Raw genomic sequence first — 27,922 nt, 5'->3', positions numbered from 1 at the left:
ATGGCCTTCACAGACCTGCTGGACAACCTAGGGGGAGTGGGTTGCTTCCAGCTCATCTACACCGGCCTGCTGCTGCTGCCTTGCAGCCTGCTGGCCTGTCACAATTTCCTGCAGAACTTCACGGCTGCCGTGCCTCGCCACCACTGCCAGGGCCCCGCCAACCACACGGTGGCCGCCACCAACAACTCGGGGTCCTGGCTTAGGGCCACCGTACCCCTGGACCATCTGGGGGCCCCCGAGCCATGCCGGCGCTTCACGGAGCCTCAGTGGACCCTCCTGAGCCACAACACGTCTGTCCGCGGGGTGGCCACGGAGGGCTGCAGGGACGGCTGGGTCTACGACCGCAGCGTTTTCCCGTCCACCATCGTGATGGAGGTCAGCAGGGGCGGGGAGGGGGCGGAGGGGGGCTGTTGCCCAAGGCCAAGGCTGGAACGTCTCTCTCTCCCCCCGCTTCTCCCCAGTGGGACCTGGTGTGTGAGGCCCGCCCCCTCCGCGACCTGGCCCAGTCCATCTACATGGCAGGGGTGCTGGTGGGCGCCGCTGTGTTTGGCAGCCTCGCGGACAGGTGAGCCTTTAGGGAGGAGGGTCCCCGCCACGGAGCCTCTCCATTAATTTTTCTCTTCTCTGCATTAAAAAAAATTTTTTTTTGCTTAAATGTCATTTTAAAAATCATTTTAAAATATAATGTATTGTTCAATTGGCTTCCATACAACACCCAGTGCTCATCCCAACAAGTGCCCTTCTCCGGGCCCATCACCCCCTCTCCCCCTCCCCGCATCAACCCTCAGTTTGCTCTCTGTGCTTGAGAGTCTCTTATGGTTTGCCTCCCTCCCTGTTTGTAACTTTGTTGTTCCCCTTCTCTTCCCCCATGGTCTTAAATTTTTTTTAATGTTTATTTTTGAGACAGAAAGAGACCAAGGACGAGTCGGGGAGGGGCAGAGGGAGAGAGAGGGAGACACAGAATTCAAAGCAGGCTCCAAGCTCTGAGCTGTCAGCACAGAGCCCGACATGAGGCTCGAACCCACAAACCGTGAGATCATGACCTGAGCTGAAGTCAGCCACTTAACCAGCTGAGCCACTCAGGTGCCGCTTAACTGCCTGAGCGCCCCCAGGCTTCCCTAGTATTTCTTGATTGAGGTTTATTGGTATATATACAATACATTCACATGGTTGAAAAGTCCAGAAGGTAGGAGAGGGCATGGTGAGAAGGGTCCCCTTCCCACACCGGCCCCACTGTCCAGTCATTTCTGAAGGGCGGCCTGATTTCTGGGTGTCTTACCAGGTGCTTTGTGACTTCAGGCAGTCCAAGCCAGCGGGACACGTGCCCTGTCCCACACGCCACTCGGACTTCTGTCCCCGGCTTTCTCTTCACTTGGAGGCCTCTGCGTCTTCCTTTAGAAAGAGCCCTCCCGCCTCCCTCCTGCCCCGGCTGCGTTCTGCCTTGGGAGGACCCGGCACCAGCCCATCTAGAGAGAGAACCCGGGAAATGCACCAGGCCCGAGGCTCTCCTGCTGTCAGCTCTGTGCCTCCTCTGTCCCCTCCCCTGCCTTCCAGTTCTTCCTCCCTTCTCCCTCCCCCTCACCTCTCCCTCCCTGCAGATTCAGGGGGGGCCCTCCCCCACCCTGGAGGGCAGACTCCCCCCTGCGCTGCGTGCCTCAGGCCCCTGGGGGCAGCTCTGTCACATCGCCTGTCACCCTGTGTCACAGCACAGCCTGGTCTTCCTACGTGTGAGCTTGTCCCCAGCCCCCAGTGCAGGACTGTTACTTGGGGGCACCTGGGTGGCCCCGTCCTTTAAGCCTCTGACTCTTGATTTCGTCTCAGGTCATGATCTCACGGGTTGGTGACAGCACAGAGTCTGCTTGGGATTCTTCTGTCTCCCTCTCTCTCTGCCCCTCCCCTGTTCACTCTCATCTCTTTCTCAAAAATAAATAAAAATAAACTTAAAAAAGGAAAAAAGAATGAGGGGCACCTGAGTGGCTCATTCGATTAAGCGTCTGACTTCGGCTCAGGTCATGATCTCACAGTTGGTGGGTTCGAGGCCTGCATGGGGCTCTGTGCTGACAGCTTGGAGCCTGAAGCCTGCTTCCAATTCTGTCTCCCTCTCCCTCTGCCCCTCCCCTGCTCGCATTGTTTTTTTCTCTCTCTCAAAAATAAATAAATATTTTAAAAAATGAATGAGGAGCACCTGGGTGGCTTAGTCAGTCACGTGTCCAGCTCTTGATTTCAGCTCAGGTCATGGTCCCAGGGTCGTGAGATAGAGCCCTGCATTGGGCTCCACACCGAGCATAGAGCCTGCCTAAGATTCTCTCTCTCCTTCTCTCTCTGCCCCTCCCCACCCCTGAAAAAGAACAAGTGAACGAAAGACTGTGTCAAGGGGTATGTGGAGAAGAAATGCTGGCCGCCCCCTTCCCGGCCCACTGCCCTCCCAGCCCCACGAGGGTGGCGGGCCTGGACCGTCACTTAACAAATGGGGCAGCGCCAGAGCCAGACTGGGATACCCCTGCCACCCCAGCCCTGACCTTGACCCTTTTGGGGTGTGACAAGCCACCCGACCTCCCCAACGTGACCCGCTTACATGAAGACTTGATCCTGGGCTCCTGCTCCCACTGGCCCATGAGTTCTGGGGCGAGGCCTCCGGCCAGAAGGTCACTCAGAGACCTTCTCCCCACCAGCTGCACCTGCCTCTGGACCTTTGCAGAGTCCCTGACTTTCCCCAAGCCCAAAAATTAGGAGGTGGGATGGGGGCCCAGGAAGACTCCGTGGGTGAAGGAACAAAAGAGAAAATACACCTCCTCACCTTCGATTTTCTTGCACACCGCCCTCCCCCCACCCCCGACCTCTGCCCCCAGGGCCTGGGCCTCAGCCCGTGTTCTGTTTCGAGGGAGGGGCCTGGGGGGGGGCTTCCTCCTGCCCTCCCTGCTGCTGCTGCCTCTGAACCTGACCTTGTGTCTGGTGCCGGCCAGGCTGGGCCGCAAGGGCCCCCTGGTCTGGTCCTACCTGCAGCTGGCAGTTTCGGGGGCCGCCACGGCGTACTTTGGCTCGTTCGGTGCCTACTGTGTCTTCCGGTTCCTGATGGGCATGACCTTCTCCGGCATCATCCTCAACTCCCTCTCCCTGGGTGAGTCCCGCCAGGAGGGGCCTGGAGGGGAGGGGGGCTTGCAGACACGGAGCGGGAGGGAGGGGGTGGCCGCCCTATTGTGTTTGTCGTGCTGGCGTTCTCACCAGGAGCCTCCACTCAGAACCCCCAGCCCAGGGTTCTTGGGCGACCTGGGCTCTCAGCCATGGCCCTGCTGGGGACCCTGGCTTTCCATTTGCTCACCTGTGCGCTGAGAAGGTTGGATGATTTCCTGTGTGAAATTGTCAACAGTAACCACTCAGTGAGCACCTTCTGTATGCCAGGCTCGTTGTGGGCTCAGGGTGGGGACACAGAAGGGAGGTGAGACAGCGGCCCCGGAGGCTGTGGGCAGCCCGACATTATGTGGCTCCCAAAGGGACAGGGTTCGCCCAGGCTGCAAAAGTGGTGACTCCTTAGCGCCGTGGTGGAGACCTGGCCCCTGGAAGCCAGGTAGGAACACCCCCCTCCCCTGCCCAAAGTAACACGGTGGGTCCTCACTCCAGGCTGGTTTCAGGCAGCTCCCAAAGGCTCTGACCCGGCACCCTGTCTGGCAGCAGGAAACCATGGTGGATACAGGCTTGCCGCCTGCCTTTGCTGATGGCTTAGTTTGCTCCTGGGACAGGCTCCGGGGCCGGGAGTGGGGGTGGTGGGAAGGTGGTTTGAGGGATCCAGAGACGGCTGCCAAAGACAGAATGGGTCTTTCATTTCAGGGCTGGGAGAAATCATGGGGCTGGAGAACTAGGATGTATCAGGCTCCACACTTGACCCCCCCCCCCCCCAATCAGGACATCAAAGGTTGCTGAGCTCATGCAGGATCCCAGCCCATCCCAGCCCCACTTGCCTTAGGCTTTGGGATGGCCCATGGATTCTGAAGGCAGGAAGGGACATGCATGACCCATCTCATGCTAGAATCGCCTCTATGACACACACACCCCTGTACACACACACACACACACACACACACGCACAACACACACACTCACACACACATGCACCCGTATACACACACCCCTATGCACACATACATGCACCGCTATGTATTGGAGGTGGAGCAATGAATGAGGCGGGTCCCTGCTCGTGCGGAGCCCAGGCTTTTGTGCAGGAAAAACGGTGATAACACAAGTAGGTAGAGGCCAGGGAAAGTCCTTACTGACAGGGGTCACCGAGCCGAGCTTGCAGAAGGGAGGGAGGGAGGGCATCCGCAGCTATCCGGGGGAAGAACATTCTAGGCAAAGACACCGGGGCGTGTGTTTCTAGTGGGCTCCAGAGGAGGGGGTCCTTGTGGCTGGAGCAGAGCACGGGGTGAGGAGGGGAGTGGTGACAGATAAGATCAGGGAGTTGCGGGGGGCGGGGGGCGCAGATCCTTAGGCCTGTGGCCATTCACACGACTTTGGCTTTGACTCTGAGCAAGATGGGGACTCCTGGAGGACCCGGAGCTGAGGAGAGGCCTGACCTGATCTGACTTAGCATATTTCCCAGAATCCCCATGGAGGCCAGTTCCGAGGCTCCCACACAGGGTCACCAGCAAACCACAGACCGGCTTGGGCCAGGGGATAGCAGGAGGAAGTGGGAGGGGTTCTGCTGGATCCTTCCGGTGAAAGCAACAGGATTTGCTGATGGACTGGATACTCGAGCTGGCTGCTCATGGGAAAGAACTGTTCTCATTAATTCGTTGGGTTTGCCTTGTAGGAGCACGCATGATTTATTACCCAGTTCCCCGTGGATAGCCACGTAGGTTGTTTCCAAGTTTTTGCTATTTACAAAATAATCATGTAATTAAGAGCCATTTATTTTCTTTCTACCAACCATTTACATCTTTTGCCTGTTGTTTTGTTTTTTGTTTTTTGTGGGGTTTTTGTTGTTTTGTGTTTTTTTGTCTTTTCATTGTTTTCCTATTGACTTGTAAGAACGCTCCATACCAGGGAAATTCACCCTTTATCTGTAATTTGAGTTGCAAATGTTTTGTTTACTCGTGTTTGCTGACTTTGTGACTTGGCTTACGGTGTCTGTTTATATTCAGATGTCTTTGTTTTTGTAAAGTCAAGTTTTGTTGATTTTCCCTTTTGCTGCTTCTGGGTTTTAGGACTTTTTTTTTAAATTTTTTACATTTATTTATTTTTGAAAGACAGAGAGAGGGAGAGCACATGTGGGGGAGGGGCAGAGAGAGAAGGAGACACAGAATCCAAAGCAGGCTCCAGGCTCTGATCTGTCAGCATAGAGCCCAATGCGGGGCTCGAACCCACAAACTGCGAGATCATGACCTGAGCCGAAGTCGGACGCTTAACTGACTGAGCCACCCAAACGCCCCATAAGACTTAGAAAAGCTTTTTCTGACTCTAGGACTGAAAAAAAATGCCATGATTTTTCCTAACATTCTTACGGTTTTATTGGCTATAGTTAGTTCTTTGATGCACCTGTGTCTCAGCAGGTCTCTGGAAAAATTTCAGATGGCCACAGAGTCCCTATAAAAGGGCACAGGGGAATGAGACAACTATGGACTATGCATCCCACTGATCGTTGTCCTGCTTTTCTCTGCAGTCGTGGAGTGGATGCCCACCCGGGGCCGGACCGTGGCAGGGGTCTTGCTGGGGTACTCCTTTACCCTGGGTCAGCTCATCCTGGCCGGAGTGGCATACGTGATCCGCCCCTGGCGGTGGCTACAGTTTGCTGTCTCTGTTCCTTTCCTCATCTTCTTCCTCTATTCTTGGTATGTCCTGACCAAGAGGGGCATGGGAGGGTGCACCTGTGGGGCTAAGCCTGCACCGATGACAAGTTTGGGGTATGCAGTGACCCCCAAACGAGGGTCGATGCCTGTGGAGACCATGGGCTCACAGGTACTGCCCATGACTATTGGGAAGATCCAATAAGATCCCTTACACTAGTATAGGACTCCAGAATTTTCCAGTGGTTTGGCCTCATCAGTTCCTTTGCAGCACACAACAGGTGGAGAACCGAGGCACAGCCCAGTGAGGGCCCATGCCTTAGTCACACCCCAAACCAGGGTCTGAACCAGATTCAAAACGGGATCTGTAGAAGTCTCTAGGTGCCCCTTCAGGGGTTCCCTGTCTGATGTGCTCTGGAAAAAGGAAGCCGGTGTGTCCCCCAGTCTTCCGGAATCAGCAGGCGGCAGGACAGGTCACCTTTCAGGGTCTGAAAGAAGGGGAACAGAGGTGTACTTGGCTTTGGAGAGTGAGCTCCGCTCAGCCCCGCCGTTCTTCCTCCTTCCGGTCACAGGTGGCTGCCAGAGTCACCCCGATGGCTCCTGCTCCACGGCAAGTCCCAGCGAGCCACGGAGAACCTTCGGAAGGCGGCAGTCATGAACGGGAGAAGGGACGAAGGGGAAAGGCTGACCAAAGAGGTAGGCGGCATGGGTGCGAGGAAGGGTAGGAACCGTTTCTAATCTCGCTGGTGGTCTCAAGATGTGCCAGGGTGGAGTCACTTCCCAGGAACTCGCCCACCATCCAGGTGAAGAGGCTGCAAATCAACTGAGCAGGAAGGGTTCCGGTCTGGCAGAGACATTTGCCGTTGAATGGGTGTGTGAGCTCAGAGAAGTAATTTAACTGGTTTGCTATTCAGGCCATCCATCCATGCAGGGGGCGGGGGGACCCATTCAGGTGGACCCCTAGCCAAAATTTACATAAAATAATAAAAGGAAAACATTAGAATAGAAATCATGAAATTGTCAAAGAATCAATAATAAAAAAAATAAATCCCATTAATAATAAAATAAATCTCATCATAAAATATTTACCATTTCTGAGATAGTCACCAGTTATTATAAATAAGTACCATTTATCAAGCCCCGTGCTAGGCGCCAGGCACAGGCCTTGATGTACATAATCTTATTTATTTATTTGTTTATTTAATCTGAGAGAGAGAGAGACAGGACGGAGAAAGAGTCTGAGCACACACGGATGGGAGGAGGGGGCAGAGGGAGAGAGAGAGAATCTTAAGGAGGCTCCATGCTCAGCAGCGTGGAGCCTGATGCCGGGCTTGATCCGATACCCTGGGATCATGACCTGATAAAGAGTTGGACATTCAACCGACTGAGCCACCCAGGTGCCCCCATAATCTCATCTGATTGTCACTTTAGCAGATAAAGAAACTGGAGTTTGAATTTGCCTAAGAACACACCGTGGGAAGTGGCAGGATGGAGAGGAGACGAAAAACAGTCTTTTTTTCCTAATTTTTAAAAATTTTTTTAAAATGTTTTATTTATTTTTGATACAGAGAGAGACAGAGCATGAGAGGGGGAGGGGCAGAGAGAGGAGGAGATACAGAACCGGAAGCAGGGCCCAGGCTCCGAGCTAGCTGTCAGCACAGAGCCTGATGCGGGGCTCGAACCCACGAATGTGAGATCTGACCTGAGCCGAAGTCGGATGTTTAACCGACTGAGCCACCCAGGCGCCCCTTTTTTTTCCTAATTTTAAAAATATTTATTTATTTTTGAGAGAGAGCGAGACAGTGCAAGTGGGGGAGGGGCGGAGAGCGAGACACACACACAGACTCTGAAGCAGGCTCCAGGCTCTGAGTTGTCAGCACGGACCCCAATGTGGGGCTCGAACCCATGAACTGTGAGATCATGGCCTGAGTCGAAGTTGGACACTTAACTGACTGCACCACGCAGGCCGTCATCTTGCCAGAGCACTCGACTTTGACCTTCCTCTCCACAGATGAAGGGACTCCTAGCAGGAACATAGGGTCCCAGATCCTTCCCTTCTGCTGATCAAACTTTCCTTGCCCAGGTGGTGAGTTCCTACATCCAGAGTGAAATAGCAAGTGTCCGCCCCTCCAACTCGGTCTTGGACCTCTTCCGAACCCCGGCCATCCGAAAGATCACGTGCTGTCTCATGGTGGTCTGGTAGGTGATGTGCTCAACCCCAGGTCTTTGCCATGAGGCAGGGACATGCCTTTTATTCCTACCTCCAAAGTCTGTTCTTAAATACTCAATGTAACGAGCAGCTGAGCCTTGTGAAGTCAGTCTTGTTTCATACCCTTTCTCCAGGGTCCTCCGACCCTCTGCTGGGCACTGAGATGTGGTCATAGATGAGATAGCCATGCTGACTTAGGGACCCCAAATCTGGGTCTCACCTTGGTGGGGGGCCACCTGTGGAAATCACCCACACAGCTTTTCCAAAATGCACCTTGTCCCATCGGATATGCCTTTGGGGCTCTCTGGGAGATTCTGGGAAGTGTCCCACTCTAGAAAAAACACTTGTGGGTCCAGAGGGGGACAGACAGGGAAACAAGAGTGTCTCTGAGCTATGACAAGTGTCCTTAGAGCAGTTCTCTTGGTTGGGGGTGCTGAGTGCTTCATGTAGGAGATGGCATTTAGTTGGATTTTACAAAATGGCCTTGGAGTTTGCCAGGCGACCAGGAAGGAATTCACAGTGGCAATATAGATGGGCATGCAGATGTAAAAAGGGTAAAAATAGAGGGGCACCTGGTGGCTCAGTCAAGTGTCTCCCTTCGCCTCAGGTCATGATCTCATGGTCCGTGGATTCAAGCCCCGTATTCAAGCCCTGCGTCAAGCTCTGTGCTGTCAGCTCAGAGCCTGGAGCCTGCTTCGGATTCTGTGTCTCCCTCTCTCTCTGCCCCTCCCCTGCTTGTGCTTTCTTTCTCTCTCTCAAAAACAAATAAACATTAAAACTATTTTAATAGATAAAAATACAAAAAGGATCTGTTTCCATTAGCACAGACTGGAAGCTGGCAAATCCCAAGATAACGAGCTGACTTGAAAAAGGGGAGGGGACCATTTTAATTTCACTTGACAGATGTCCTGGACATTTAAATAAGTGCGGATATTTGTGAAGCAGGGAACACGGGCTATGAAAGACCTGTGCTCTGTGGCAGACCCAGCCCTCTTGTTTAGTGGGAACCAGCCAGGCAGTGGTAGAAGACCAGACTCGCTGGGTGACCTTGAGCAAGCCATCCAACCTCCCGGTGTCGCAATTTTCTACTTAGACACCTTCCTCTAAGGTCCTTTTGAGAACTAAATGTTTATTAATCCTCAGATCAGTTTTCTAGGTGTGCAGGATGGTTTAGTGTTGATCTAGCTGTATTTCTTGGATGTGAGGTGCAAAAAAACCTTCCCTGCTGTTCTGCCATCTTGTCCCCTCCCGAGGACTACATGTTTTGACATGTAACCCCACACCTGGCTGGGGTTGGAGTGCGTGCGTAGAATCTATTCTCTGATTTAAGTTTGGAGCTGTGTCCCTGGTGCATTGGAGATATGGACTTGTCCTCCACTCTGGACCTTTAGAGGGGCTTCTGCCCCAACAATGTTGCCTGTGGGGCAGTTCTGGTGCTGGGCAGCCAGAGGACTCCCTGGAACCCAAGTCAGGGAAGAGACACCCTACTGTAGTCACCATGGTGGCCCAGGCTTTCCCCTGGTCCATGAGCTTCTATTTCACTGTCCTCTTTCCACTGAGAAGAAATATCATAAACTAAAAATTCCAGGGGCGCCTGGGAGGCTCAGTTGGTTAAACGTCCAACTTCAGCTCAGGTCATGATCTCAGTCTGTGAGTTCGAGCCCCACGTTGGGCTCTGTGCTGACAGCTCAGAGCCTGCTTCCGATTCTATGTCTTCCTCTTTTTGTCCTTCCTCAGCTTGCACACTGTCTCTGTCTCTGTTTCTCTCTCTCAAAAATAAATAAACATTAAAAAAAATTCCAGGATTGGGGTGCCTGGGTGACTCAGTCGGTTAAGTGCTCATCTCTTGATCTTAGCTCAGGTCTTGATCTCAAGGTCATGAGTTCAAACCGCACATTGGGCTCCATGCTGGGTGTGAAGCCTACTTGAAAAACAAAAAGCAAACAAACAAACAAATTCCAGGGTTGAAAGTTCCCTCTCGGATCCTCTAGAAAGAGTAAACTCAGGCCCATTTTTGTTAAAAGGAAGTAATTCGGAAGCTAGTGACTGGGTCACCCAGATGGCTTTTCTGCCAGCAGGTGGGGAGATTTGGGAAGAAGGTTAAGTGCTAGGAACTAGTAGACTTTTACAAACTTCTGTTGTGAATGCCTTCTGTTAACTTAGATTTCTTTTTCTTCACTGGCTTTTTCCCTAAATTTCAAAAACACCACATACTCATTGAAAAAAATATCTTCTTTGCAAATGACTCAGAAACATCTAGACGGTACGGTGCATTGGTGAAGAGGCAGGACCCAACGAGACTCCAATTAAAAAAAATAGAACCAAACCAAACCAAAAGAGGAAGGACTCTGGAACCCAATTGCTTGGATCAGAATCTCAGCTCTGCCACTTACTGTCTGTGTGACCTTGGGCAAGTTACTTAGCCTCTCTGTTCCTCGGATTCCCCATCTGTAACACTGGCATCATAAAAACACTATCGCGTAGGTGGGTTGTGAAGATTAGAAGCATTATTGTATGTGAAGCAGCTAGAACCGTACCTGACACTTGGTAAATTCGAGCTGTGTCACCTGTTAGCACTGTTTGAGAGGAAAGTGAAGGCGCCTCTTCCCACTCTGCTCTCTGTCCCGTCCCCCAGCAGCCAGCATGAGTCTGTACCCTTCCAAACTGTTGTACATACAAGACATGCACATATATTCTTGCAAAAGTGGGTTAATACAATACATGTTTGCTACTTTGAGATTTTTTTTAATGTTTATTATTTATTTTTGAGAGAGAGAGTGTGAGCAGGAGAGGGGCAGAGAGAGAGGGAGACACGGAATCCGAAGCAGGCTCCAGGCTCTGAGCTGTCAGCACAGAGCCCAACGCAGGGCTCAAACCCACGATCCATGAGATCATGACCTGAGCCAACGTCCACACTTAACCGACTGAGCCACCCAGGCACCCCCTGGAAAGGAATCTTAACGGAACGTCTGGTCCATTTTCCCCACCAATGCTGCTGTCACCTCAGTGGCATTCCTGGCTGGTCATGGTTCAGTCTTTCTGGGAAGAGAGCTCAGCTCTGCACAAGACCACCCCCTACACTCCTCACCCCTACTCCCAGTCAGGCAAACAAGATTACTGAGCGCAGGATATAAATGGAAACCAGTAGCTTGACTGGGTGTCCCTCAACCATTTTAATAGTGATTTTATTTTTTGCACACTGTATTAGTCTTAAGTTGGTGTGGAAAAAACCCCACAGCTTAGCGGCTCAAGATAGTACCCATCCAGAGGGCGCTTGGGCGGCTTGGTCAGTTAAGCGTCCGCTCAGCTCATAATCTCTTGGTTCATGAGATCGGGCCCCGCGTCGGACTGTGCGCTGACAGCGTAAGCCTGCTTGAGATTCTCTCTCCTTCTCTTTGTCCCTCCCCTGCACTTGCACAAGAATATGCACTCTCTCTCCCAAAATAAATAAACTTAAAAAAACAAAGATAACACCCATTTCTGAGTTTACAGTCCTGTAAGTCAGAAGTCCAGGCATAATGTGACTGGGTTCTCTGCTGAGGGCCCCTTCACAATCCTTATTCTAATGCTATGGATTATTTTAGCCTATTGTTTTTAATTTTTATTTATTTTTTAGAGAGAGACAAAGTGTGAGCAAGGGAGGGACAGAGAGAGAGAGGGAGACACAGAATCTGAAGCAGGCTCCAGGCTCTGAGCTGTCAGCACAGAACCCGAAGCAGGGCTTAAACCCACAAACCATGAGATCATAACCTGAGCTGAAGTCAGATGCTCAACCAACTGAGCCACTCAGGCGCCTCTATTTCTTGATTTTTTAAAAATGTTTATTTATTTTTGAGAGAGAGACAGAGAGTGGGTAGGAGCAGAGAAAGAAGGAGACACAGAATCTGAAGCAGGCTCCAGGCTCTGAGCTGTCAGCACAGAGCCCAATGCGGGGCTCGAACCCATGGACTGTGAGATCATGACCTGAGCTGAAGTCTATCGCTTAACCAACTGAGCCACCCAGGTCCCCCGTTTTTTTATTAAGTGGGCCCCACACCTAGCATGGAGCCCAATGCGGGGCTTGGACTCACAACCTTCAGATCAAGACCTGAGCTGCGATCAAGAGTCGGTCCCTTGACCGACTGAGCCACCCAGGCGCCCCTGGCCTGTTGTTGAATTTTACGTAAACTTTATCTCACAGCGCATACTCTTTTGCAACTACTTGCTCTTGCTCAAGGTCATCTTTGTAAGGTACACCCATGTTGCAGGATATAACTTAGTTGTTTTTGTTGTGTAACATTCCGCTGTATGAATACTACTTGTAGGGGGGCTGAATGATGACCCCCAAAAGTCGTTTCAAAGTTTCTGTGAATATAAATTTTTTTCAAAATGTAAAAAATATATATCCAACAGAAACTGTGCCCATAATATAAATATATATTCACATTTATTTAATCATAGATTTTCTCTATAGAGTCCACCAGTGAGTAGTATTGATTCCCTGCCCTAATCCCAGGACATTGTGACCATCAGCTTATGTGATATGAGATAAGAGAAAGTGTATGAGTTGGTTTCTGCCCCCGGTTCCTCCCACGGAACTCCTGAGACGCTCATAATTTCCTAAGTGACAAGACGACTAGGAGGCAAGTAAGAATTTTGTCTTTGTTTTGGGCCCCTGATCTTCTTGTTGACGTCATGGCCCCATGAGACCAAGTCAAGACTGTTCTAGGTTCATCATCTTTGATGACACAGGATGTGGTTGCAGAGGCTACAAGGAGAAAAATATCATTTGGGTTCTCGGACACGATGCCGGTTTCACATAATATAGTGGGGATGGGATCTTTCCTCCCAACCCTTGGAAAGTCATTCTCGCCTCAAGATGAAAGTGGGGCACATGGTAAAAAGCAAACCGTTTGGGCTTGAGGGGGACAGAGATACTAAGCTGCTAGAAAAGGGCACCTGGGTGGCTCAGTCGATGAAGTGTCCTTTTCTTGGTTTCTGCCTGGGTCATGATCTCACAGTTCCTGAGTTTGTGCCCTGCGTTGGGCTCTACACTGACAGTATGGAGGCAGCTCGGGATTCACTCTCTCCCTCTCTCTCTGCCCATTCCCCCTCCTCATTCTCTCTCTCTCTCCAAATAAATAAATAAAGAAAGAAAGAAAGAAAGAAGCTGCTAGACAGCCAGGCTCCATCCATGACCCCTCCCTGCAATACCGGAGCCTTCAGAGAGGCCAAGGAGGAGGGTACGGCTTTGCAGCAGCTCCCTGGCCAGAGGAGGGGAGATGAGGGGAGATGAGGACAGGGGTGGAGAGAGAGAGTCCGGGGCTCTTCCATGGGAGTCTCCGCCCTCCTGAGCCCTTCCCTGCTGCCCTGGGGTCCTAGCTGCAGCTAGAGGGCCAGAGGCTGCGGAGGCTTTACGAGGAAGGGAGCCCAGTGTTGACTCAGGAGACTCCAAGGCAGGGAAACAGGAAGGATAATTGTGTTGTGTTTGAATAACGTGACAAGGTTGTTTCCTTCCCAGAATGCCTGTTTCCCCCCCCAGACCGGAAGCGCCAGGCCATCTCATCCACGATGGAACGTCTCCATGCTGATAGGAAGAGAGGCAGGGACGTGTCCGCTGGAGAGAAAGAGGAAGGGGGAGGAAGACCGAGAAATCCCAGGCAGAGGGGGAAGGAGAGCCCGAGGGCACAGCGTCTGGGAAGCTGAGACCCCAGGAGCGCACAAGAAGGGAAGGGTCGGCGGTGGAGGATGGGGTGGGGACGGAAGGACATCGAGAGGTGGTCCGGGCAATGCCCCTGATGTCCAGACAGGTATGGAGACTGATGAGGCAGAATTGGTCTCTCCAAGGTCAAAATCTCTACTCTAAGGCGTAGCAAACAAAGCACTCCTTCCCTGCAGTATTAAGAGCCACAAGATGTTTTATCCTGGGGTGTTTTCCAGAGTGTTCCAAATAACAAGTTGGCAGCCTTGCATCTCATCTCCCCTGTAGGGAGAAGTCAGACCCGGATTTTCCCTGGACTCCCTCAGACCTGCCCAACAGGAATTACTATGTCACCTTTCCAGAAGTGTCTTGCTTTTTCTCTGTCTCCCCTGACGCCCATAGCCAGGGTAGCTGGGAGGGATGGTAGGTGTTTCTCACTAAGTGGTAAGAGCACAGAGGCTGCACCGCTTGGGGAGACCCCCCTGCCAGCGCCTCCCCCCCCCCATACGCTCAGTATCAGCATGTGGTCTGCAGGAAACAAAACCAGGCCGGCCCACAGGGGTTCATGAGGGTCAATCCCAAGCCCCCCTCCTCTGGACCTTGTTTTGTTTGGCTTTTAGTGTCATAAAACACACATAACAAACTTTAGCATCTTTAAAAAAAATTTTTTTAATGTTTATTTATTTCTGAGAGACGGAATACGGGGGGGGAGGGTCAGAGAGAGAGGGGGAGACACAGAATCCAAAGCAGGCTTCAGGCTCCGAGCTGTCAGCACAGAGCCCAACGCAGGGTTGGAACCCACAAACTGCAAAATCATGACCTGAACCAAAGTCGGACACTTAACCGACTGAGCCACCCAGTTGCCCCCAAAATTTAGCATCTAAACCTTTCTTTAGCATGCAGTTCAACTGTGTTAAGTACGTTCACATTGCTGAGTTCCAGAACTCTCCTGAAACTGTGTTTTTTAAATTTTTTTTTAATGTTTTTTTTTTAATTTATTTTTTTGGGTACAGAGAGAGATAGAGCATGAGAAGGGGAGGGGCAGAGAGAGGGAGACACAGAATCTGAAGCAGGCTCCAGGCTCTGAGCTTGCTGTCAGCACAGTGCCCCATGCGGGGCTCGAACCCACAAACGTGAGATCTGACCTGAGCCGAAGCCGGCCGCTCAACTGACTGAGCCACCCAGGCGCCCCTGAAACTGTGTTTTAAACCCTTTAAAGAACTCCTCATTCTCCCTCCACCCAGCCCCTGGCAATGCCATTTTCCTTTCTGTCTCTATGATTTTGTCTCCTTACGGGACCTCAGAGAAGTGGAAGCGTACAGTATTTATCTTTAGTGACTGATTTATTTCACCTTGAAAGTTCATCCATGATGGAGCGTATGTCAGAATTTATTCCCTTTTTTTTTTTTTTTTTTGGAGAGAGCGGGAGGGCATGCAAGTGGAGGCACAGTAGGAAAGAGAGAGAGAGAGGGAGGGAGAGAATCTTAAGCAGGCTCCATGTTCAGTGCAGGGCCTGATGTGGGACACGATCCCTGACCCTGGGATCTTGACCTGAGCCGAAAGCAAGAGTCAGACGCTTAACCGAAGCAGCCACCCAGGAGTGCCAGGATTTCTTCCTTTTTAAGGCTGAGTCGGTGGCCTCATACACCTCATGCTGTTTATCAACTCATCGGTTGATGGACACTTGGGTTGCTCCTACCTTTCAGCTCTTGTGAATAATGCTGCTATGGACATGGATGTACAAATACGTCTTTGAGACCCTGCCCCAGCGATGTCTTAAATTTCCATAGAGACGAACTCCACAACTTTGCTGTCAGATTGACCGCAACCCACCCCCGCCACCAGAAGTAGCCCCGTCTTCAGGTGCCGATTTCTCAGTAAACACTGGGAGGCACCAGGAAGGCCCCATGGAGCTTCACCTTATTGGAAGGCTCTCGTTTTCTCCCTCCAGCTCTTAGACGTGAAGCTCAGATCAGCCACTGAAGGCTGAAGGGGGAGGGGCTAGAGTCGTGCAGACAGGAGAAAACACGTTCTGGAACCCACGGGCTTAGGGAGCAGGTGGTTGGGCAGGGATGTGGAGTTGGGGGCCAGGGTTCTAAGACCCAAGTCACAGACTTGGGTTTGGTCGGGGGAGGGATGGGAAGTTGGGTGAAATTCAGGGGATTTTAACTCCCTGAGAGAGGGGACCTGGGCCATTCATTCCTTGTGCTGTCCCCCGGGGCCAGAACAGGGAACTCTGGGAAGGAGCAGGACCATTCTGCCGCCTCTTCCAGGTTCTCCAACTCCTTGGCTTACTATGGGCTGGCCATGGACCTACAGAAGTTTGGACTCAGCATATACCTGGTGCAGGTCCTGTTCGGGGTCATAGACATCCCGGCCATGCTGGTTGCCACCACCACCATGATCTATGTGGGCCGCCGGGCCACGGTCGCCTCCTTCCTCATCCTGGCCGGGCTCATGGTGATCGCGAACATGTTTGTGCCCGAAGGTGAGCCGTCTGCTTCTGCCGTGACCACCTGGAAATCTCTGGGGTCTGGGGTCTGCTGGGCGACAGGCACGACAAGGGGACAAGGCTGAGAGGTATGCTTCTGGACCTGGAAAGGAAGTGATTGTCCATTAGCAGAGTTTTTACTAAGCACTTAGTGTTCGTGTCGATTGTCAGAGTGGAGAATCGGCAAAGACATCGGTCTTTGCCATGAAAGTATTGGCCAACTTGTCAAGGACATCAGGCTGAGCATAAAAACAAGGGGAGGGGCAAAGGGCTGGCTGCTGTGTGCCCACCTGGAGCCTGGCCAGGGGCCATCTCAAGGGCTGGGAAGTTAGGGTTTGAGCCTCGGCCGAGTGACCCTGGAATGGTGGTTTGCAAACCTGGCTGTGGTGATCCCGGCTCCCCGGATCTTTGAAAACCCTCAATGCCCAGGCCAGTGCAGCCAGTGTTAAGGAACAGCACCTAACCCTAGCTATTTATGTATGTATGCATGTATTTATTTATTAAAAATTTTAAAAATATTTGCTTATTTTTGAGAGAGAGAGAGAGAGAGACAGCACAAGCAAGGGAGGGGCAGAGAGAGAGAGACACACACAGAATCTGAAGCAGGCTTCAGACTGAGCTGTCAGCACAGAGCCCGATGCGGGGCTCGAACCCTCAAACCGTGAAATCATGACCTGAGCTGAAGTTGGATGCTTAACTGACTGAGCCACCCAGACACCCTTTTTTAAACTTATTTAAAAAAAATTTTTAACGTTTATTACTTATTTAAAATTTTTTTAATGTTTATTTTTGAGACAGAGAGAGACAGATTGTGAGTGGAGGAGGGGAAGAGAGGGAGGGAGACACAGAATCCAAAGCAGGCTCCAGGCCGTCAGCACAGAGTCCAATGCAGGACTCGAACTCACAAACTATGAGATCATGAGCTGAACTGAAGTCAGACTCTTAACCGATTGAGCCACTTAGGTGCCCCAATGTTTATTTATTTTTGAGAGAGCGAGAAAGAGAGAGCAAGAACAGGGGAGGGGCAGATAGAGAGAAGGAGACACAGCATCGGAAGCAGGCTCCAGGCTCTGAGCTGTCAGCACAGAGCCCGACGTGGGGCTCGAACCCACGAACTGTGAGATCATGAGCTGAGCTGAAGTCAGACGTTTGACCGACTGAGCCCCCCAGGCATCCCTGACACGAGGTAGTTAAAGAACGGTCCGGCGATTCCAGCAAGAAGCCGAGGTTGAGCTTCAGCGCCCCAGAGCTTGTGCGCAGCTGAGGGCCCGTGGCCTTGAGCAACTAGTCTGACCCCTCTGTGCTTCGTCTCCTTCCCATAAAATGGAAAGATTATTACTATAGGTATTTTGACACATTTTCTTCCAGTCTTTTTTCCTTTTGGTAGATTTTGTACTTGACATAATTGAGATACTATTATACTTGTGTGCATATGTATACAAATAGGACTATATATGCACATATGCGTATATGTATTTACATTTATATAATGTATTTCACTTTATGTTGTAACATAAATATGTTTTTCACGTTAATACAAATGTCTCATGTCCCTAGTTTTTTGTTACTACATTTTACAACTCTGGTTTTGCACATCGGAATCTCCTGGGGACCTTAAGAGAAATACCCAAACTCGAGTCTATCTCCCGGAGGCTTTAATAGAGTGGAGAGGGGGTGGGGCCCGGGGGTGAGTGTTCTGGAATCTGCCCTCCTGACGCCAGTGCGCAGCCAGCGAAGGCACCACGATTTCCGCGACCATCGCTTCAATGTTGGGCATGTGCCTTGGGGTGTGACTGTTTGGAACCAGAAGCGTGACAGGCTGACGAGGGTAACAGCGAACATTTAATGAGCACTGCTCCCATGATGTCCTCCCTCTGGAAGGGTGGACAGAGGCAGCAGTCCGAGGAGGGCAATGTGGGGCATCGTGGGCCCCGGGTGGAAATCACAGCCTGCTCGCCTCCCGTTCCGGGCTCCGAGCCTCAGCCTCTGCCTCCTCTCTACACCCCACCCCTTCCTGAGAGCCCCGCTGCCGCCACCACCCCTCGGCCTCCCAGATCCCCCTGGGGGCCCTGGGCGCCACCTAGCCCCTGCTCTACCTCCCCCTCTGCAGGTATGCAGACCCTGCGCACGGCCCAGGCGGCACTCGGCAAAGGCTGCCTGGCCAGCTCCTTCATCTGTGTGTACCTGTTCACAGGCGAGCTGTACCCCACGGAGATCAGGTGGGTGCGTGGGGAGGGGCCGGGCAGCCGCGGAGCTCCAAGCCGACACCTGCGGGGCTTGCTGAAGCAGGACCCCCTCTCCTCTCTGCGCTGCCCCCTGACACCCAGGGCCGGGCACTCCCAGCCCCCTGGGCAGTCTGGGCCATGACTGCTGACCGGTCTATGCTTTTTAGGCAGATGGGGATGGGCTTTGCTTCGGTCAATGCCCGCTTAGGGGGCCTGATCGCGCCCCTGGTCACCATGCTCAGCGAGTTCAGCGCCATCCTGCCGCCCTTGGGCTTCGGGGCCACTTCGATCGTGGCCGGGCTGGCTGTCTGCTTCCTGGCCGAGACCCGCAATGCGCCCCTGGTGGAGACCATCGAGGCCATGGAGAGGAGGTGAGGAGCCTCTGGGCATGGGAGGCGGGGATGGGGAGACAGACCCCCCCCATGACACAACCCTGGGCCACGAGTGTCCTCCTGCGGCTGTGGCGATGTCATGGCTGGCAAGTGGGCCATATTGGGAGACAAGCCGTGCTCACACATGTGTCTAAGAGGCGTAGCGTTCAACTAAGACAGAGCCAACAACCGACATGGAGACAGGGCCAAGAATCAAGCATAGACCCAGCAAAGCAGGAACAGGAGTTGACAGGACAGAGACGTAAGTGCAGAGGAGCGGGGCCGGCGGTGCGTGGGGAGGAGAGGCGCCACATCCTGACGCAGAGACATGCCTGTGTCGCCGCCACCGTGGCCTTCAAATTTGACTCAGAGCTTCCTGGCAGCGGACCGGGAGACCCTGTTAGTAACTTCTGTCCTGTTGTCAGAGAGCAAAAGCGATAGTGGTTCTCTGGGGAAAGTGAAACTTTTCTCAACAGTTGGCACTAAAAGAAATGTCTCTAATGATCTCCTTAGAGAGATCACCAAGCAACAATGTCCTTGACGATGTTTCTCAAAGTGCCAGGGTAGGGGTGCCTGATGGCTCAGTCAGTTAAGGGTCTGACTTCAGCTCAGGTCATGATCTCTCGGTCTATGAGTTCAAGCCCCGCGTCGGGCTCTGTGCTGACAGCTCGGAGCCTGGAGCAGGCTTCGGATTCATGTCTCCCTCTCTCTCTGCCCCTCCCATGCTCACACTCTATCTGTCTCTCTCTCTCAAAAATAAATAAACATTAAAAAAAAATTTTTTTTAAGTCCAAGGTAGACTTGTTGCGTTTCTTAGCAACAGTGGGGTCCATGAAGACCCTTGTTTTTAGGGAATGTGGGCAGGGAAGGGAACAGGGCCCAGGTCTACAGCTTTCTCTGAGTCTAGCTTTACCCCGCAGCTGAGCCCATCTATACCCAGAGACCTGTCGGGTGGACTGTGTTTGGAATCCTTAAAAGTAATGCCCCATGAGCATCCTGCATCCCTGAGCCATGGACTCGGGCTGGACTCGCCGAGGTCAAGGACAAGGACATGTTCTTTGGCAGGGCCTGCCGTTCCTGCCTCCACAATGTCTTTAGAATCCGTCATCTCTCCCCCCTGTGACCGTGCCCTCCTGGTCCGGACACTGTACAAACCTCATAGCCTGCCCAGGCCCCTCCACTTTATTCTCTTTGTTTTTACATTTATTTATTTATTTTGAGAGAGACAGAGACAGCATGAACAAGGGAGGGGTAGAGAGAGAGAGAGAGAGAGGGAGAAAGAGAGAGAGAGAGAATCCCAAGCAGGCTCTGTGCTTTCAGCGCAGGGCCCCAAGCAGGGCTCAGATCTATGAAACCGTGAGATCATGACCTGAGGCCAAAACCAAGAGTCAGACACTTAACTGACCGAGCCACCATGGTGCCCGCCCACTTTACACAGCAGCTGGTGTGAAAGGTTTGCCATATAAAGAAACCCACGAGTCCTCCTTGGAACCCTTCACAGGCACCTTTTGACATTGAAGGTGAAATCTATCATCTCGGAGCACCTGGGTGACTCAGTCAGTTGAGCGCCTAACTTTGGCTCAGGTCATGATCTCACAGTTCGAGGGTTCAAGCTTCGCATCTGGCTGCTGTCAGCACAGAGCCCTCTTTGGATCCTCTGTCTTCCCCTCTCTACCCCACTGGTGTGTGTGTGTGTGTGCGCGCACGCGCATGTGCTTGAGCGTGCTATCTCTCAAAAATAAATAACAAAAAAAAATTTTTTAAGTCTGAAATCTTAAAAAAAAATCCAAAATTTTACAAGGCTTGCAGGATCTGGTCCCTGCCACCCCCAAGATTGTTCTGTCTGGAATGTTCCTCCCTTTGCTCTCTCTCTGTTTAATTCTCACTCGCACTACAGATATAGGTCCAGATACCCCAGATGCTGAGTAAATATTTGTCAATGCCCCCAGCCAGAGCCTGTTTGCAGGTGCTCTGAGATGCCTTCTGAGGGACGCAAGTACATGAAAACGCAAGTAGAGAAGCGTCCCTCCGCCCATATGACGGTCACAGTTCTGGCCTGGGCGTTGTTAAGGTCTCATTTTGCTTACCTTGGCTAGAGACCAATCCCAGGAATGCCAAACGAAATTCTAGTTGGGATAACATAGCTTCCTTTGATCCCACCAGGGACGTTTAGCAAAAATCTACCGCACGTTGTTATGGATATGAACCAACTACATAATGGAGACCATCCACTAAAACTAAGTTTAATTTTCGTAATAGTTGATAACAAGCCATTTCCCCCACAACAATTTGCTGACTGGATCTGACCTAGCTGGCGCTGTCCGGAGTCCGTTCCTCCCGGGGGGTGCGGAAAGCTAAGTGACTTCCAGAAACACGGGATGCTCCCCTACGCTCAACAAGCGTTGCTGGGTGGCCCCGGGTTTTGTACTGCCTTCATCACTTATTTTCAAAACCGTGTATGTGTGTGTGTGTGTGTGCACGTGTGTGCACGTGTAAGTGTGTGCATGTGTAAGTGTGTGTGTATGTGTGTGACTCGGAACAATCTCTACCTTGCAGAAGTGCTGTGCTAGACAAGGAACTTTTTGTCCGAATCGCAGGAGAGGAAGTTACTGAGACATGTCTCCCAAGGCCTCGCACATGTATATCCTTAGAACAAGGATGTTCTCGGGGCGCCTGGTGGCTCAGTTGGCTAAGCGTCAGACTTCGGCTTAGGTCATGATTTTGTGGTTCCTGGGTTCGAGCCCCGAGTCAGGCTCTGAGCTGCCGGGTTGGAGCCTAAAGCCTGCCTCAGATTCTACGTTTCCATCTCTCTCTCTCTCTGCCCCTCCACTGCTCACAATCTGTCTCTGTCTCAAAACATCAACATAAAATATATATATATATTCTCCTCTATAAGCACCAAAGCCATCACAGAAAGTTAATATTGACAGATGATTTCCATGTAATCCTCAGGCCTCATTCACATTTTGCCAGTCTTCCCTGCCTCACCAATGACATCGTTTAAAGCAAAGGATGTCCGGTTCAGAATGACAAGTGGCACTTGGGTGTCACATCTCTTTCAGGCTGGACTAGGTCCTCGGGTTCTCAGACTCTCACGACTCCAACAGCTCTTCAGGGTTTTATGACAGGAAGGACGGACATGACCCCGCAAACACGCTGATATAAGGCTTCTGTGAGGTGGAGGACACAGTAGAGTAGGAGGAAGAAAATGCACACAAGGGCACATAGGCGGCTCAGTCAGTTAAGCCTCCGACTCTGAGCATTTTTTTTTAACGGTTATTTAATTTTGAGAGAGAGCGGGCGAGGGGCAGAAAGAGAGGGAGACACAGAATCTGAAACAGGCTCCAGGCTCTGAGCTGTCAGCATAGAACCCGATGTGGGGCTGGAACCCATGAACCACGAGATCATGACCTGAGCAGAAGTCAGACACTTAACCGACTGAGCCACCCAGGAGCCCCTGGACTCTTGACCTGCTCTGGTCATGACCTCACGGTTTGTGAGATCAAGCCCCGAGTTGGGCTCCGCACTGAGAACATGGAGGCTGAATTCTCTCTCTCTTCTCTCTCTCTGTCCCTCCCCCCATGCTTACACATTCTCTCCCTTTCTATTTCTCTCAAAATAGATATTTAAAAAACATATACATCCCAAAGAAAGAAACTTCAGGTAAACATCAGGAAGATCCAGGGCACCGCCCAGGGCCCCCCTCTGTGCCCTGTTCATGTGTCACGGGCGGTCAGAGCAATGTGACATAACGCAGTTACAGGGAAACCAAGGCACATGTTTGCTGAGGGTTTTTTTTATATTCCCTTGGTCACAGCTAACATCAGGTTGTGTAACTGGGTAAACCACTTGCAGACCATAAATCTATAACTTTCAATTAAAAAGTGTTAGACAAGTTGGTAAAGGTTGTGCCCAGAGAGAGATTTTAACAGCACATTCTAAATTACTGGCGGTACATTTCGTCTTTGTCTTGGTCGATGGTCAGGGTCTTGGCTCTAGATGTCTTTGAAGAAGAACACAGAGCTACCACAGGCTGGCTGTGAGTTAACAATGACCTTGACTGATTTGAAGATCGCAGACCTCAGTTATTTCGTGGGTTTTCCCTTGGTTTCGGTTTCTCTGATGTCGTAGGTTGCAGTTTGTGCCTCTCCGGCAGTGCCGTCAAGCAGTGACGCTGAGTCCTGCTCATTGCATCCGATCTGGCGGTGCACGATCTTGATTTGTCCTCTAACTGGTGATGTTCCCCCTGATCCCTTAAATTAAGGCGGTATCTGCCAGTTCTCCCCACTGGGACGGTACTGGGCTCCCCTTTGTAATTATAACAAGCGTGTTGTGGGGAAGTACTTTGAAACTATGTAAATACTCCATTCCTCATCAAACTTTCAACTTACTATGTCTTTATTTGTATCATTATAGATTTATAAATCCATATTTTTCAATGTATTATACCCTGTGTATTTTTTTAATGTTTATTTTTATTTTTGAGAGAGACAGAGTATGAGCATGGGAAGGGCAGAGAGAGGGAGATACAGAATTCGAAGCAGGCTCTAGGCTCTGAGCTAGCTGTCAGCACAGAGCCCGACGCGGGGCTCGAACCCACGAGCTGAGAGATCATGACCTGAGCCGAAGTCCGACACTCAACCAACTGAGCCACCCAGGGCCCCAATTTTTCCTCAATTTCTAATCTTATCAAACAATGATGAGTGCTGGCTACAGGCCTTAGGGTCAAGGATTAAGAGAAGAAAATGGCTTTTTCAAGGTTTAAATTACCCATCTCCAAGATGGCCGCAAGCCAAGAGGGACCAGTTCCCGGCATATGAAAAGGGAACGTCCTCCACGTCACGGGCTGACAAAAACCCATTTGTACATAAATTATTTCTGTGTAAATTGCCAGATCCCTCACGAATCACATGACTAGACACTGTGTCGTCAGAATGGCCCAAATGCCTGGTATGGGGGTTGGGTCAACCTCTGTGACCCAGTTGGGCTTATGCCGCAGTGTTTTGGAGTGACGACGTCACAAAGGAACAGTTGACCAATAACCCTGTTCAGAAAACCCTTTTCTGTAAGAATATGTTAGTCACAAAGAAGGAAATGCTGATGGAAAATAAAGAGAGGAAAGGTATTCACAATTGTCATAATCAAAGAAATGCAAATGAAAACAGGAGAGAGGTCACTTTAAAATACCCAATCAGGAAAAAAAAAAAAACAAAATTTATTAGTAGTCAATTAAGATGTATGGAGAGGTAGGAGGGAATCCCTGCAACTTTTCTGGAAGGTTCTTGGGCATTACTGTTCCTAAGATGGAGAATTTTTCATATTCTTCTAAGCAGCAGTGACATTTCCAGGACTCTGCCCTAAGGAAATCAGCTGAAATGTGGACATTGGATGTGATGTAAATGTTTATTCACAAGGGTATTCACCACACTTAATATGTTAGGGAAAAAATGGAAACTTTCAGATCTCCATCAAGTTAAGTAGATTATGACATATTGTGCAATAGTTAAAGGTTACATTGCTGAGGAATTTTCCAGGGCATGGGGCATGTTTACAATATACTGTTAAATAGCACATTAAAATTAATTATGTAATGCCCAAGAACCTTCCAGAAAAGTTGCAGGGATTCCCTCCTACCTCTCCATACATCTTAATTGACTACTCCAGGAGACTCAAGGGATGCCTGGCTGGCTCAGTCGGTGGAGCATGGGACTCTTGATCTCAAGGTCATGAGTTCAAGCCCCATGTTGGGTGTGGAGATGACTTAAATGAATAAATAAAACTAAACAACAACAACAAAAAGAAATAAAGACTTGAGAGAAAGAAATAGATTAAAAGGGTGACAGTGGTGGCCTCAAAGTATGAGTGACAGTTAATTTTTTCCTAGCTGCTTTATATTAAAAAAATTTTTTTAATGTTTTTTTATTTACTTTTGAGAGACCGAGAGAGACAGCGCAAGCAGGGGAGGGTCAGAGGGACAGGGAGACGCAGAATCCAAAGCAGGCTCCAGACTCTGAGCTGTCAGTACAGAGCTCAACGCGGGGCTCGGACCCACAAACTGTGAGATCAGGACCAGAGCCCAAGCGTAACCGACTGAGTCACCCAGACGCCCCTGCTTTACATTTTAAAAAATGATCTCCAGGTGCCTGGGTGGCTCAGTCAGAAAAGCATGTGACTCAGTCTCAGGGGCCTGAGCTCGAGCCCCACATTGAGTGTAGAGATTCCTGAAATAAACAAAACTTAAAAATATTTTTTTCAATATAAAACTTATCTCCGAGTTGTCTATATTGAGCAGGTTTTCTTTGGGAATCAAGGAGGAGAGGCACACAATGAAAGCAATGACAAGAATCAATTCAGCCGTTTCCCAGACCTAGGGCAGCCCCTCTCGGGGCCTGGAAGCGAGGGCAGGGTCTGGGAAGATGTTGATGCTCCTTAAAGCTCGCCAAGGTCATGGAGAGACTAGATGAGAGGGAGCAGGGCCTGGACGAAGTGCCGAGGGTCCAATTAGTGACCTTCCGTGGCGCTTCTCCCACTGGTACTGGGGGCTCAGAGAGGTGGGGGGGGGGGCTTTCAGCCTTCCGGCAAGAGGCGTGGTGCCCCACCAAGGCGGAAGCCCAGCCCACCGGTTTGCATGGCCGACTCCAGCATGATTTTAACTAGATTGTGTTTCAGGCATCAAAAAAAAAAGAAGACCATGGATTTTAGGTCCCACAACAGGCTGCCTCTGGTCATCTTTGCTCATAAGATGACCTGTATTTATTTATTTATTTTATGTTTATTTATTACTGAGACAGAGAGAAACAGAGCATGAGTAGGGGAGGGGCAGAGAGAGGGGGAGACACAGAATCTGAAGCAGGCTCCGGGCTCTGAGCTGTCAGCACAGAGCCCGATGTGAGGCTCGAACCCACGTGAGATCATGACCTGAGCCGAAGCCGGATGTTCAACCGACTGAGCCACCCAGGCGCCCCTTAAGATGACTTCTAAAAACGATGCTGAGCAAGCCTAACCGTTGCAGCAGTTGGATCTGGAGAACGTCTGCCGTTGGGTTTTTAGGAATTATCTTTGAAAGGGATGGGGAATCTATCAGCCAGAACTGGGGAGAAGCGGGCAGGTGGACAGGCTCCTGTCCCTGGGCCCCTACAGGCTGGATGGACCAAAGGGGCAGAGTCAGACCAGCCTTCAAGTGCAGAAAAGAGACATGGAGGACAGTAGAGCGAGAAGAACAAAGTTTCCTTGTGATTATGTGAAGCAACAATCACACCCAAAAATGGCTTAAACCATTGAACTAAAAACTTAGAAATAAGAGTTACAAGGTAAGGATAAAAACACTGATAAAACATTTTTTTAAATGTTTATTTCTCGAGAGAGAGAGAGGGTGAAAGACAGCATGAGCGGGGGAGGGCCAGAGAGCGAGGGAGACAGAGAACCCCAAGCAGGCTCTGCGAGGTCAGCACAGAGCCAGTGGCCAGGCTCAATTCCATGACCAGTGACATTGTGATCTGACCTGAAATCAAGAGTCAGACGCTTAACCGACTGAGCCACCAGGGGCCCCAAAACTTTGAGAAAACATTCTGAATGTTGAAAAAACTCTCACACCAGAACCGCCTAAAAGTAGACCAGAGAAACTGGCAAGATGTGTAAATGATCAAAACAAGAAAGAAGTGAAAAAGAACACAGTTATGTAGCACAAACCATTGTCGGTCTGTGCAGTAAAATAAAGGAGGCCAGAACACAAATCCTTTTTTATTTTTAATGTTTATTTACTTTTGAGAGAGAGACAGAGATAGAGAGTGAGCAAGGGAGGGGCAGAGAGAGAGGGAGACACAGAATCCGAAGCAGGCTCCAGGCTCTGAGCCGTCAGCACAGAACTTGACGAGAGGCTCGAACTCACAAACTGCGATCATGACCTGAGCCGAACTTGGATGCTTAACCGACTGACTGAGCCACCCAGGCGCCCCTGACACAAATCCTTTCAAAGATCGAGGGATAAAAGAGAAAAAGGCAAAACTGCGGCTGGGCAAACAGAAAGCCCCATGGGGCAGCTCTCAGACTTGGAGGCTATTCCAGGTGGCCTCCCTGCCATCCCCCCCCCCACTCCCCCCTGCCTCCAGGGCTGGCTGACTCTCTACCTGGGGTAGGGGGAGAAGGGTCCTGGCAGTGCCCACCCCCCACCCCCCAAGTCTCTACGGGAGCGTCTGGTCCGCAGGTGAGCCAAGCCCAGCACCAGCAGGTTTGCTTGAGCCTCGTGCCCTGTTCAGAAGTGGGGTGACCCTGTACCCTGAAATGCCCCATGAGAACTGAGGGAGGGCTTCTGTGGCTCCCACCTTCCTTGGGACTATAGAGATGCACGCCTTTCGCGTAGCCCAAACACACCTGTGGGTGCTGTGCTCCCACCGTCTGCCTCTCACCACGTCTTTTCTGCCTCTCCGTCTCATTTTTCCATTTGCCTTTTCATTCCAACAGAGTCCGAGAAGGTCTTTGCAAGAAGGATGCAGAAGAGAAGAGGGAAGAAATTTCTCTCCAGCAGCTGGGAGTTTCTCCTCTCCGAGAAACCATCTAGGCTGCCCAGAGCCTGGTGCTGGCAGCACCTCCTTTTGGTGTCCAGACCCCACTGCTGCTTATGCTGACAATGATCAGGGGTGAGGCTGGCCAAGGACCGTGGTGGCCCCACGACTCCACCTACCACCCGACAAACCAGAGCTGTGGCCACTGGAAGAAAACTGACCAGCAGCAGCAAATCGGCATCACAAACATGCAGAAAGTCAAGAGAAACAGGCCCAGGGTCCAGAGGAGGGAGAATCCGCCCCTTAAGACCTCTGTTCATTCTTGTTCCACCTCAAAACATGCCTTGGCAGGGTGTGGGTGGCCGACATTTCTGCCCCTGGTTGTCCCTGGAACAGCCCCACCCAGCTCGTTCTTGAGAACTCATTCCGCTCATTTGGCATTTCCTCTTTCTGGCCGGGTATGTGATTAAAGCTCTCTTCCCCTCTGTGTGTTACTTACCTTCCCGACTAGCAAACTTGGGACTCGCATGCGGTACGTGCTTAATAAGTAGTCAGTGAAGAAGTGGTGAAGCCAGACTTGGACGATGGATCTTGGACCTTGACCCCTCTTCTACATTCCTCGCAATACCCCCTTGCAGGAATGGGATGTGGTTTGGTTCTCCAAAAGT

General features: G+C 51.0%; 1 protein-coding gene across 1 annotated transcript; it reads left to right on the top strand.

The window, feature by feature from the left end:
- On the top strand, nucleotides 1-27,730 carry LOC115271778 (solute carrier family 22 member 20). The gene is made up of 10 exons (XM_029914729.1): nucleotides 1-375; nucleotides 462-565; nucleotides 2,964-3,118; nucleotides 5,654-5,822; nucleotides 6,350-6,473; nucleotides 7,861-7,976; nucleotides 15,940-16,154; nucleotides 18,268-18,376; nucleotides 18,550-18,753; nucleotides 27,214-27,730. Exons 1-10 carry the CDS (start codon nucleotides 1-3, stop codon nucleotides 27,308-27,310), a joined length of 1,668 nt encoding a protein of 555 aa, XP_029770589.1. The 3' UTR covers nucleotides 27,311-27,730.
- Nucleotides 27,731-27,922: the final 192 nt, after the last annotated feature.

Source organism: Suricata suricatta, chromosome 11, assembly GCF_006229205.1.
Source record: "Suricata suricatta isolate VVHF042 chromosome 11, meerkat_22Aug2017_6uvM2_HiC, whole genome shotgun sequence".
Taxonomy (NCBI): Eukaryota; Metazoa; Chordata; class Mammalia; order Carnivora; family Herpestidae; genus Suricata; species Suricata suricatta.
This window is presented reverse-complemented; position numbering and strand designations above follow the sequence as displayed.